The sequence below is a fragment of the Diceros bicornis genome, chromosome 35, assembly GCF_020826845.1.
Source record: "Diceros bicornis minor isolate mBicDic1 chromosome 35, mDicBic1.mat.cur, whole genome shotgun sequence".
NCBI classification, from domain to species: domain Eukaryota; kingdom Metazoa; phylum Chordata; class Mammalia; order Perissodactyla; family Rhinocerotidae; genus Diceros; species Diceros bicornis.
Genome location: NC_080774.1, coordinates 26,013,152 through 26,025,486, shown reverse-complemented (window position 1 = coordinate 26,025,486; position 12,335 = coordinate 26,013,152). Strand labels below are relative to the sequence as shown.

At 47.5% G+C, this 12,335-nt stretch overlaps 1 gene segment (V, D, J or C); it reads right to left on the bottom strand.

Moving 5' to 3' along the window:
• Positions 1–8,712: 8,712 nt before the first annotated feature.
• LOC131398577 (immunoglobulin lambda variable 2-8-like) lies at positions 8,713–11,609 on the bottom strand. The segment is given in 4 exon segments: positions 8,713–8,724; positions 10,869–10,921; positions 11,148–11,444; positions 11,564–11,609. Coding segments are annotated over 4 exon segments (408 nt in total).
• Positions 11,610–12,335: the final 726 nt, after the last annotated feature.

Here is a 12,335-nt window from a genome sequence, read left to right as displayed (position 1 = left end):
AAATTCTCACCTATTATTTCTTTGAATAAGCTCTCTGCTCCTTTCTCCCTCTCTTCTCCTGGGGTCCCCATTATCCTTATGTTGCTTTTCCTAGTTGAGTTTTCCTATTTCATGTAGAATATCTTCATTTTTTAAAAATCTTAGTTCTCTCTCCTCTTCCACCTGAATCATTTCTAGATTCCTATCTTGGAGCTCACTAATTCTCTCTTCCATATAGTCTGCTCTGTTTCCAATGCTTTCCACTTCTTTTTCATCTTATTAATTGTGTTCTTCATGTCCAGAATTTCTGATTTGTTTGTTTTGAGATTTTCAATCTCTTTGGTGAAGTACTCCTTCTGTTAATCAATTTTATTCCTGAGCTCATTGACCTGTCTTTCTGAGTTTTCTTGTAACTCATTGAGTTTCTTCATGACAGGTATTTTGAATTCTTTGTCAGTTAGAGCACATTCTTCTGTGACTTAAAGTTTGGTTTCCGGAGAGTAGTCATTTTCTTTCCGTTCTACTGTGTTACTGTAGTTCTTCGTGGTACTCGATGAGTTGATCCTCTGCCAGCGCATTTGCTGTAGTAACCACCTTTCTTACTTGGGTAAGGCTTTGATTACTTTGATTCTGAGCTGCTTCTGATTGTAACTGAGAGTCTGCACATTTAATCATCCACTGCATCTGCCAGAGGCATCATCAGTGCCCTCCTTATGCTGCTGGTGCCTCTGAGGTTGCTGGTTCCCTGCTGCTTATGTTGTTGCTGCAATTTCAGGTGTCACAACTGGGGTCACCAGACAACAAGCACTTCTGTTGCTTCTGGGGACGCCTTGGGCTTATGTTCCCCACTGGCTTTCGGCAAGATATCCATGGGTTCAGGTGTGGCCTTGCACACCACCTGTGCTGCTGCTCCAATGCTATGGGGGTGCTGAAAACACCACTGCCAGTGGCATTGGCTTCTGGGGTGTCACTGTCACTGCCAGGGGCCTAGGGTCTCGTACACAGCCACTTCAGGTGGTAAAACTGGTGTCAGTGGTGCTGCCACTGTTGGATGGGTCACGGGTTCTGCTGTGGCTCCTGAAGCTTCCCATCACTGTTGCCATCTACCACTGCTGGGGGAGGGACAGGAGCTAATTGTGAGTGCCATTGCTGCTCCTGCAGACTGTGGTTGCTGGTGCACATTAGTTGTGCTTTTCAAAATCTGAGGTCAGGGCACCACCCTTCCTGCCAGTGGTATCTGCATTTTGGATTCTGTCCCCACTGATGAAATACCGGTGTCACTGTCAGGGGAGAGAGAAGGGGCTGGGTTGCTGGCACCTGCTGTGTGTTGTGAAGCTTCAGGTCTTGTGTGCCATGTGCCACCCCTGGGAGTGCAGGGGATAAGCCACAAGTGCTCTGTCTGTTCCTACAGCCTCTGGTACTGGTGCGTGCCAATACACTCCTTGAAACCTCAGATCAGGACACCACCATCACTGGCAGGAGCATCCCGGCATTCAGGATCACTGCTGACAGGTGATGCAAATGCTGCTGATCCAGCATTTTGGATCACCCCTGACTGGGGAGGTTTCTCTCCTAGTTCCACTGCTTCCTAAAGGTACAGTCCACCTACCTTCAGATGTATAGATGCATGAATTTCTCAGGCATTCTGATGTGCTGTGCAGGGAGTCCTTTGTTGGTCACTGGATGTCGCACTGGTTATAACTTAGAAAGGAAAGACAAACAGAACAACTCAATCCATGATGCTGATGTCACCTTCTCGTCCTTCTCCATCTCCTGGGTGAAGGGCAACATTCATGCAACCCCCCACCCTGCTGCATGCTTGTATCCAGGGCTGAGTCTCAGCTGGGTAAACACTCTGCCAGATGCATGGGTGGAAGAGAGGGGTGATGAGGGCTTTGTTCCTGTTTTCCTTCTTTCTGCCACCTGCCCTCCCCGAGTGTGAGGGGCATCACAGCTGCTGAGACGTGCTTGGTGAGCACTTATAGAAAATGCAAATGTTGGCAGGTGAAAAGATTTGCAGCTGGGCCCAGTTCTCTACAAACAGACACGTGGTCCCACAGCACTACCTGATTCTTGCATATCCAAAACCTCATATCCTCAAAGAAATTTTAGGTCTAATAGATTCAACTTTGGTCCTCTGTCTGATTCCCTTTGAAGCAATCCTCAGTCCTTTCTCAAAAGCCTCCAAGGAAAACTGCTCCATTTCAAGTTCAAATTGCCCTCTGTGGGTCTACCCAAGCTTAGAAGTCCTCAAATCCAGTCAGCAGCTCTGTATCGGACACCATCGATACATAGTGGCATTCTGGGGAATTCTGACAGAAGGAGGATACATGTGGTCATTTGGAGACTCCCATCTTTGATCCACCCAGAAGCCTGGTCATTTATGGACACAAGCAATCAGGGAACCTGGGACTCATTGCTCTGTGTTGGGTGTCTATTTCCTAATCCTTGTTCCAATCCTCATGGAAGTGACTGAAGGAGGTAGGATGGAGTGGTGGATGAATAAAAAGGAAATGGTCATGGAAATTACCATCCTCACTTCTGTAACTGGTCACACGGGCATAGCTGGTATTTTTAACTACCTTCTTCCACGACTGTTCTGTATTCCCTTTGCCTTCAGCAAGCACCTCACCTGGTCATGGTTCTTAACCTGGCAAAGTGACCCAAACCTTCATTCCTGAAAGATCTGGGCTATCTGCCAGGTCAGCCTTGGTTTGTGCAAGTCCATGTTGTTGAGTCCATGCACTAATGCCATCCCTGCCACCATTGCCACTTTGTTCAGGAGACCGTGAGTTGAAGACATGGGTGGCTGGGGAAAGAGGCTGACTGGTATCCACAGAATGAGTTATCCTATCCACTTGATTATTAAAATCCTCTTCTGCTGAGGTCACCCATTTGTGAGCATTCATTTTGGATACAGATAGCTTCACTTTTTTGCTGATTCAGATAAGTCTACCCACATACCTCTTCTCCATAGTTATTTTTTCACCATTTTCAAATCATGTTCCTCTTAAGTCCCTGACCGTCCACCAAACCATTGCCCTCAGCCCCAAAATTGATATTGAATTGCACACGTGGTCATTTCTCTTTCCAAAGTGCACAACCAGGAGCACTGCCAAAAGTTCTGCACACTGGGAGGATTTCCTTTCACCACTGTCCTTCAAGGATGCCCCAGAGAGGAGCTGCAGTGCTGCAGCTGTCCACTTTAGGGTGGTTCTTGCATACCACGCAGAATCATCTGCCAACCAATCCTGAGACTTCACTTCCTCTGTCCACTGATGATAGGGAACCCCCCATGAGGCATTAGGTGCGGGCTGGGAGAGAGAAGGCAATGGAGCAGGACTGGGGAGCATGGGCATTTGAGTCATTTCTTCATGTAAATTGTGCCTTCAGGGCCTGCTTGGGCCTGACCGCATACACAGCACTTCCATTTGATGATGGACTATTGCTGTGCATGCCCAGCTCTATGGTTTCATGGGTCAGATAACACCCAATTCATGATGGGAAGCTCAGGTCACACAGTAAGTACATTCTGGAACTGGGGAAATACCCACAGAATGGATTCAGGGACACACTGGACCCACTGTGAGACAGACCTGAGATAAAACCCCATTGATCACCTGATCTCCAGAAGCCCCACTCTGACTAGAGGGCAGCAGTGATGTTCTGGGTCTCCTGGAATCAATGTCAGTTTAGAGCCCGTGTCCAGTAGTCCCTGAAAAAGTCTAATTATTTCCATTTCCCCAGTGCATAACACCCTGGTAAAAGGCCATTGGTGCCATTGTGGAAGGCTGCAAGAAAGACCAACAGTATAGATTCTATTTTTTTTTTTTTTTTTGGTGAAGAAGATTCTCCCTGAGCTAACATCTGTTGTCAATGATCCTCTTTTTGCTTAAGGAAGATTGTCCCTGAGCTAACATCTGTGCCAATCTACCTCTATTATTTGTATGTGGGTCATGGCCACAGCATGGCTTGATGAGCAGTGTATGTCAGCACCAGGGATCCAAATCCACGCACCCCAGGCCACTGAAGCAGAACATTAGAATTTAAACAGTGTGCCAGGGGTCTACGCCCAGTATAAAATTTTGATAGTGTACTGAGGTCCCTCTCAAAGGGGACTCAGCCTCCCCTTCATTCAAGGGGTTCTGGGTCTGTAAACTGGCTCAAGTCTGGGAACTGATTAAGAGGCCATGACTCTCTGTTTTTATGATTTGCGTTAGACTTTTGGTCACTTGACCTAAAAGTTTGCTCTTTAAAGAGATCACGTAAGAATTTAGTAGGCTTCCTACCTATTCACTTCTAGGAACACCATGATTAAGTAGCCAATGACATAGGTCTGTGCAAGTCAGACCCTTCTGAATGCTGCTTTGACTCTGCTGTCCATTATGGTGACCACACCCACCTTGCCTGTGGCCCTGAGTGCCACCACATGGCCCCACCACTCCAGGATCCAATCACTCCAATTGCATTTAGATTTTCCAGTTGAGTAGCTGCAGTTTCCACTGTAAGTTCTAGCTTAGAGAAGGGAGATCACTGAGATCTTCAAGGATGTTGAGGTTCTCCTCAAAAATGTATTTCTCACAATTACGGTGGGAGATATGTCTTATGGATCCTCCCAGTGTGGGTGAGTAAGACTCAAATGACAAATCCATTGTCACATTCCCATCTTTCTACCTTTTCAATCCCTTCCTCTACATTAAACCAATGATACCAAACCAGGTTCATTTTTCCCATTGCAAAGAAAAGCAATCACCAAAATGATGAGTTTGCAGCAAAGAAAGGGTTTTAATCACAAGGCAGCCAAGCAAGGAGGTGGGATAACAAGTCTCAAATATGCCTCCTCAAAAATGGGAACTTAAGGATAGTTATGGGGTATGGGGTGCAAGGATTCTGAAATATGGGGATAGATGATTGGAGTCAAGGAGGAGTGAGGTATTTTGAAGATCTGCACAGGCTTGGTCAAACTTTATGCCTCTTCATAGGATGCATGGCGGCACAGGCATGGTCTGAGGGTGGAGTTTTTAGCTCCCTGATGTCAGGAGTTCACTTACCAGGCACCTGCGCAGGCCCAGTTTGTGGGTTAGTGGTCTCAACCAGCCTAAACCAGATGGTGGTAGACTCCCAATTTCGGAAAAACAACTCAAACATCTGTTACCATGGTGATCCATGCACAAGGGAGGTGCTATCTATGGGAAGCTAGTGGGAGTCAGATAATATATTACCTAAGCAGCACAGCTAGCAATGGGTGGGCAAACAACTAAGAGCTACAATTAAAAATTTTGGTAAAACTTTAGTCACTAGCTACCTAATCGTTAATAGCTAACCATTCACCAGTTTCACCAAGGCATGTCTGGATTTCCTAATTCACTCACTCAGCACCACTTTTTGGTTTATATTTCAACCAACCAACCAAACTAACTGTTAGAGTTCTTTCTAACTTCCCGAGCTACAACATTAAATGCAGAATCTCTGCTTAGTGAACCCACAGAAATAAATTCAGCCTGATCTGACGTGATGTTCCTCCCACCATTATCCCACATCCTTAGTATCCATTCTCACACATGTTCTTGGGATTTCTGTCTGTAAAAAGTAGAAGAATCAAGTAATTTTTTTGAACTGTAGGGCAGCTCCTCTTGGGTCACACTCTGCACCTCACCTTTAGGAGCCTGCTGGGATTTGAGTCTAATTATAGGTCTAGAGCAAAAAAGGGTGGTGTGGATGGGCCTTGAGGAGAATCAGCATTGCATCCCATGGCAACTGCCTCAGGGAGACCATTCCCTTTTCCTCAGGCAATGCAGGAGTAATCCCCTCTGATGGAGTGGGGAGGCCTCTTCCACTGGGGATGCGAGACCTCTTCCACTGGCAAAGAAGACTCATCAGAATCGGGGGGCTCAATGTCCCCAGCTTCATGAAGGTCTTCCCACACATCTGAAAGCTCTCAGGTCATTTATGTGGCCCTTGAGCTAGAAATTTGAATCCTTAAACTCATCTTTTTTCTCTGTTTTGTCCAGCAACATTAGGAACAAGCAACCAATGTTGTCGTATTCCTTAGTTTTCCAAAAATGTTCAAAGGTATCACACACTTAGCTCCTTCCTTCTTATGAGTGCTTGATTAGAAGTATCCAATGCAGATATTTTGCTTATCTCTATAAACAGCTCATGACATAAACTATCAGGGCTCTTTTTTCTAATGGAAATCGAATCATTAGCATCCTTAAATCTAATCAGATTAGACAGACAATTCCAGAAACCTCAGAATCAATTTAGAAAACTCATCACTAAAATTCTGTTCCTCTAGAATAACTCCAGGTACCAAAACCCGTGTTAGTCAGGATTCTCCAGAGAAACAGAATTATATATGATTTATTATAGGAATTGGTTCACACAGTTATAGAGGCTGAGAAGTCCCACAATCGACTATCTGCAAGCTGGAGAACCAGGCAAGCTAGTCATATAATTCAATCTGAGTCCAAAGGCTTGAGAATTGTGGGCCGATGGTGTAAGTCCTGGTCTAAGTCCAAAAGCTGAAGACCAACAATGCCAATGTCCAAGGGTAGGAGAGGGTGGATGTCTCAGATCAAGAAGAGAAAGCAAATTCCCCCTTCCTTCACCTCTTTTTTCTATTCAGGCCCTCAACCTCATGGATGGTGCCCACAGGAACAACAAGGGTCATCTTCTTTACTCAGTCTACAATTCAAATCAAATTTCTTCCAAAGACATCCTCACAGCCACACCCAGAAGTAACACTTTATCGGCAAATTGAGCATCTTTTACCCCAGTCAGGTCGACACATAAATTTAATCATTGCACTGTTGTTGTAAAGCTGGATAGAGTGGCACATTCAGGAACCACATCATATAAGCAAAGAAGAAGATGTCACTGTCCCAAGACAATAAACCTAACAGCATATATCCAGTTGAAAGTCATTGTGGGAGGAGAGAAGAGCTGAGAAAGAAGTGAGTTCTCAAGGCGATGCTGTAGGAAACCACTCTACTCAAGGTTGAGGAAGCATCTTCAGAGCAAGCAGGGAGCCTGTGAGCACAGGGCAGATTTTGGTCTCACTTCCTCACGAACTTGGAACACTGTGGAAAGTGTTACTGCCCGGATTCGAGCAACAGTAATAATCAGCCTCCTCCGCAGCCTGGATCCCAGAGATGGTCAGGGAGGCCGTGTTGCCTGACTTGGAGCCAGAGAAGCAAGCAGGGATCCCTGAGGCCCAACTATTCACATTATAAATCAGGAGTTTGTGGGCTGTGCCTGGGAGCTGTGGGTACCAGGAGACATAGTTATACCTCCCAATGTCACTGCTGCTTCCAATACAGGAGATGGTGACCGACTTCACCAGAGTGCCGGATGCTGAGGAAGGCTAAGATAGAGAAGACTGAGCCCTGGACCCTGAAAAAAGGGAAAACACACTCTGGTGAGTTCAGTGTTGGGGCCCAGTTGAGCCTGATGAGGAGGAGACAAATGATCAGCACAGATGTCTCCCTTCTCCCTTCCCTGGAGGCCTCACCTGTGCCCTGAGTGAGGAGGCTCAGGAGGAGCAGAGCCTAGGCCATGGTGGAGTTTCCCCAAGAGCACTGCCTTCTGAGACCCCAACCCTATGCCGGGCTCCCCCAGACCTCTCTTATCCCCTCCCCCTGCCTCAGAGGAGGGAGGGGCCTCCATGCAAATCTGCTTCTTCTACCTGCCTCTCCTCACCCCCCTCTGATCTGGCCCTTGATGCTAGATGCTTCTCCATCTCAGGAAGGCAGAGTTTAGCTGAGGGATTAAAACTCTTTGACATGTATTTTCACCATTGCAGCAAAATTAACCCATTCAGTGCTCAGGAAAAAGAGCCAGTCTTGGAATGTCCTTGTCCTTCCTATTGTGGGGACAGCGGTGTAGATGGCTGAGTAATCCCAGGATTTCCCTGTGCTGTGTGGGAGGAGAGTGAGGACAGAGTCCCTAATGTCCAGAAAAGATCCAGTTCCTTCCCTACCCAGTGTCCACAGGCAGAGCCTGGATCTCTCATTTCTCCTCAACCTTTTCTTCGTCCTCCTCAGTTAGAATGGGTCCACATGCATCCTTTTGTTCCCAGCATCTGCAGTGGCCTGAGGCCTGGGGACATTTATTGGCATATCTGGAAAAAGACGGATGGGGCACAAGAGGTATTGGATACCCCTCACCTCTGTGTACCACTCAGGAGAGTCTCAGTCTCAGCACCTATTAGGACTTCACACAGCGCAGGGTAAACCACCACAAGAACCTTCCCCAAATCCAGGCCCTCGCTGCCCCCTGGTGGCCACAGATGGTGAAACCCTAACACCGCTGATGACAGGGAAATGGCACCTGTACCCCTAGACTAGCCTCCTCCCTCTTGACCCTCCCAGCTGAGTACCAGGACGCTGGGTCCTTCTGAAATCTATCCAGCTCATGTCTCTCTGTCTCCAGCTTCCTCCAGAATGGAATGTGTCACCTGCCAGACCAGGTAGCCCAGACCCTCCCACTCACCCCACTGTGTTTGTCCCAGGATGGCCTTGAGCAGGGTTAGTGCTCCTGACACAGCTCTCGGCTCAGGGCTGAGGAAATGTTAAAGGTTAAATAATACCAAGTAGGAAGTCTGGATGGGGAAAATGGGGTGAAGAAAACACCAATTGGCCTCTCATAATGTTGAAAGAGAAAATATCCATGAAGTTGAGAGAGCTCAGTAGGATTGAGAACCATCAAATGGAAAGCAGGAGTGGAATGCCTCTATTTGAGAACCTGGGAGAGGGTGACAGATCAGGATGGGCCTTAGGACCTCAGCTGCAGGGACCATCCCTCAGACTGTTTGTCTGTGACATGGGACACATAATGTTCTTCATCATGTTCCCTGTGTAGCACACTGAGAGGACCTCACCTTAGAACTGTGTGTCTTCCTGAACCAAAATCTTCACCATCCACAGAGAGATCTTGGCCTGTGTTTTTCTAGATAGAGGTGGGTTTGGGGGATGGACACATCAGGACTAACTGGTCCTTGCCAGATGACAATGTCCTCAGGAATGGACAAGGAATTATATGGATACAAATGCTCTAAGGAAACAATTTTAGTGTCATTTTTCACACCATGTCACAGATATTTCCAAGAGCAAAGAGAGGTGACATCTGGACCAAGGGTGGGCAGAGCTTCATGGGAGCCTTGGCATTGGGGAGAGGAAATGAGTGGTGGGAGGAAGTGCAAATTTTGGGTTTGAGACAATTCTTAAGGAAGATAAAATACCACAAGAGGTGCAGTAGAAAATAAGTGGCACGTGACCCAGAGATTCCCTGAGGTGTGGAGTCCCTGACTGCACTGAACAAAACAACACTGGCATGCATGTGACCATGGTGACACCTACAACATTTCAGATTTCTTCAGTCAAAATAAACCACTCCCACATCAAAAGAGAATATTGTTTCAATGTTTACTGATGCATTATTAGAGAAAATGGAGGAGGCTGTTCCTACAGTTGGAGACTCCACATACACAAGAACAAAGTGACCTGGTGGCTCCAGAAATGTCATATTGGAGAAACCTTGTTCTCTGAACATCTAGCTACTGGTTCTACTGTAATGATCCCTATTATAAAATAGTAACTACCTTCTCAAAAGGAAACTGGGGACCAACTCAGAGGAGAAACACTGGAAGAGGCGTGGGGGCTCCCGCAGTCCTGTGCTCCTCCAAAGAACTTGTAAACAACCAGTCCAGCTGCCACAATTACAGAGCAGGACTTATATCACACGCCTCGGAGGATGACCAGAGCAGTGGCCACTCTGCTTCCTACTGGTTTTCTACACAAGGACGTTGTCACACACACACACACACACACTCACACACCCTATGGGCTGGCACAGCCTCTGACCAGCATTACACACACAGGGCTGTGACTCAGGACCTTATTCTGTGTCTAATGCAGAGCCCCCTTCCCACTGTGCTGTGACCCAGCTGCTGAGGGGTCCACATGTGTCACTGGTCCCCTGGATGATTAAAGCACCAAGGTACTGACCATTTACCAGGGATAGGAAGGTAACCAGTAAAAGATTTTAAAAAATAACTTAGAGAACATTCTGAGAAGGTATGATCTCCCAGGTGAGGTGACAGTCCACCCTGATTTGACCATGAGTGGAATTGCCAAACTGTGGCAATTTCAGGGATGAAGCTTGGAGAAGAAGCTAGAGCTAAAGCTGGCAAAGTGAAAAGAGTTGGTCACTGTACCAGGTCATCTGGGCCGAGGCCCAGCTTCATTCAACTGCCCAAGAATACCGTGGCCGTATAGTTACGTGTACATGTAGTTAGTGATTCCTTGTAACTGGTAGTCCATTGAGAAATTGGTTGGATCCCCATGGAAATCAGATACTTTTAGGGATTCCTAAGGATCAGGCCTATGCCCACCAGATATATTCTGTGGAACAAAGGAACCATTTAGGAAAGAGCTCATCCTAATGAGGAGACATTCCACGTGGAGTGTGCTCCCAGAAGAAGGAATCAGGGATCTGAGGGGAAGTGTGATTCTGAGAGAGCACAGAGTCTGTCACTCACATTCTCACTTCAAAACTCCCTGGGTTACAGGTTAAAAACGAGGGACACTAAAAAAAAAAAAGAAAATCTTGTTTTAACCCATCTTTCCCTTTGTCCTGATTTGTGCAACAATGTCCTCATATCTTTTCCTCATTTGCTGTTGCTTCAGGATCGGACACGTGGAAGAATAATGCAGCAAGGAGGTCCATCCAGAACACAGCATTGTGCACATGGAACTGAGTAAGACAACATCATTTCTGGAGAACTGAATCCAGGCCAGTCTGCACAGATGCGGGACATCAAGACTTAGAGTAGGTATTTCCCTGAGAACTGTGGGAAATCCACCCAAAAACAGGAGTCTTCTTCTTACTGTTGCTACGATTAGTTGCCTTCTAGAACCACCAAACAGAGGCAAAGAGGAAGCTGCCATTGTCCCCAGACAATAAACCAGGTACAGCATTTCCTTTAGAAATTCATGGTGGAAAAGAAGAACATCTCAGAGGGAAGTGAGTTCTCAAAGCCATGCTGCAGGAAGCCCCCTCTGCCCAGGGTTGGGGAAGCATCTTCTGAGCAAGGAGGGAGCCTGTGAGCATGGGGCAGGTTTTGGTCTCACTTCGCCATGAACTTGGACCACAGTGATAAGTGTTACCACCCCTCAATGAGCCACAGTAATAATCAGCCTCCTCTGCAGCTTCGAGCCCAGAAATGGTCAGAGAGGCTGTGTTGCCAGACTTGGAGCCAGAGAAGTGAGCAGGGATCCCTGAGGCCTGAGTATTCACATTATAAATCAGGAGTTTGGGGGCTGTGCCCAGGTGCTGTTGGTACCAGGAGACATCATTATAACCTCCGATGTCACTGCTGCTTCCAGTGCAGGAGATGGTGACCAACTGTCCCAGAGACCCGGATGCTGAGGAAGGCTGAGATAGGGCAGACTGGACCCAGGAGCCTGAAAAGAGGAAAAACACACTCTGGTGAGTTCGGTGCTGTGGCCCCAGCTGAACCTGAGGCGGAGGAAACAAAGGATCAGCCCAGATGATCCCATGGTCCCTTTCCTGGAGACCTCACCGGTGCCCTGAGTGAGGACGGTGAGGAGGAGAAGAGCCCAGGCCATGGTGGAGATGCCCCAAGAGCGCTGCCTTCTGAGACCCCAAGCCTGGGCTTGGCTCCCTCAGATCTCTCTTATCCTCTCCCTCTGCCTCACAGTGGGAGGGGCCTCCATGCAAATCTGCTTTCTGCACCTGCCTCTCCTCACCCTCCTCTGACATGACCCTTGATTCTAGGTGCTTCTCCATCTGGAGGACAGAGCCTAGCTGAAGGGCTTAAAACTCTTTGACATGTACTTTCACTGTCCCAACAGAATGAACCCATGCAGTGCTCAGAAATTAAATCCAGTCTTGGAATGTCCCTGTCCTTTCTATTGTGGGGACAATGGTGTAGATGACTGAGTAATCCCAGGATATCCCTGTGCTGTGTGGGAGGAAAGTGTGGACAGGGCTCCTAATGGCCAGGAGAGATCCAATTTCTTCCCTGCCCAGTGACCACAGACAGAGCTGTGACCTCTCATTCTCCCTCAACAATTTCTTGGTCCTCCTCAGTTGGAATGGTCCTCATGCATTCCTCGTCCCCAGTCTTTGCAGTGGCCTGAGGCCCAGAGACATTTACTGGCACATCTGGAAAAATACAAATAGGGGCACAAGAGGTATTGGATACCCCTCACCTCTGTGTCCCACTCAGGAGGATCTCAGGGTCAGTACCTATTAGGACTTCATACAGGGCAGGGTAAACCGCAGCAAGTACCCTCCCCAAACCCAGGCCCTCGCTGCCCCCTGGTGGCCAC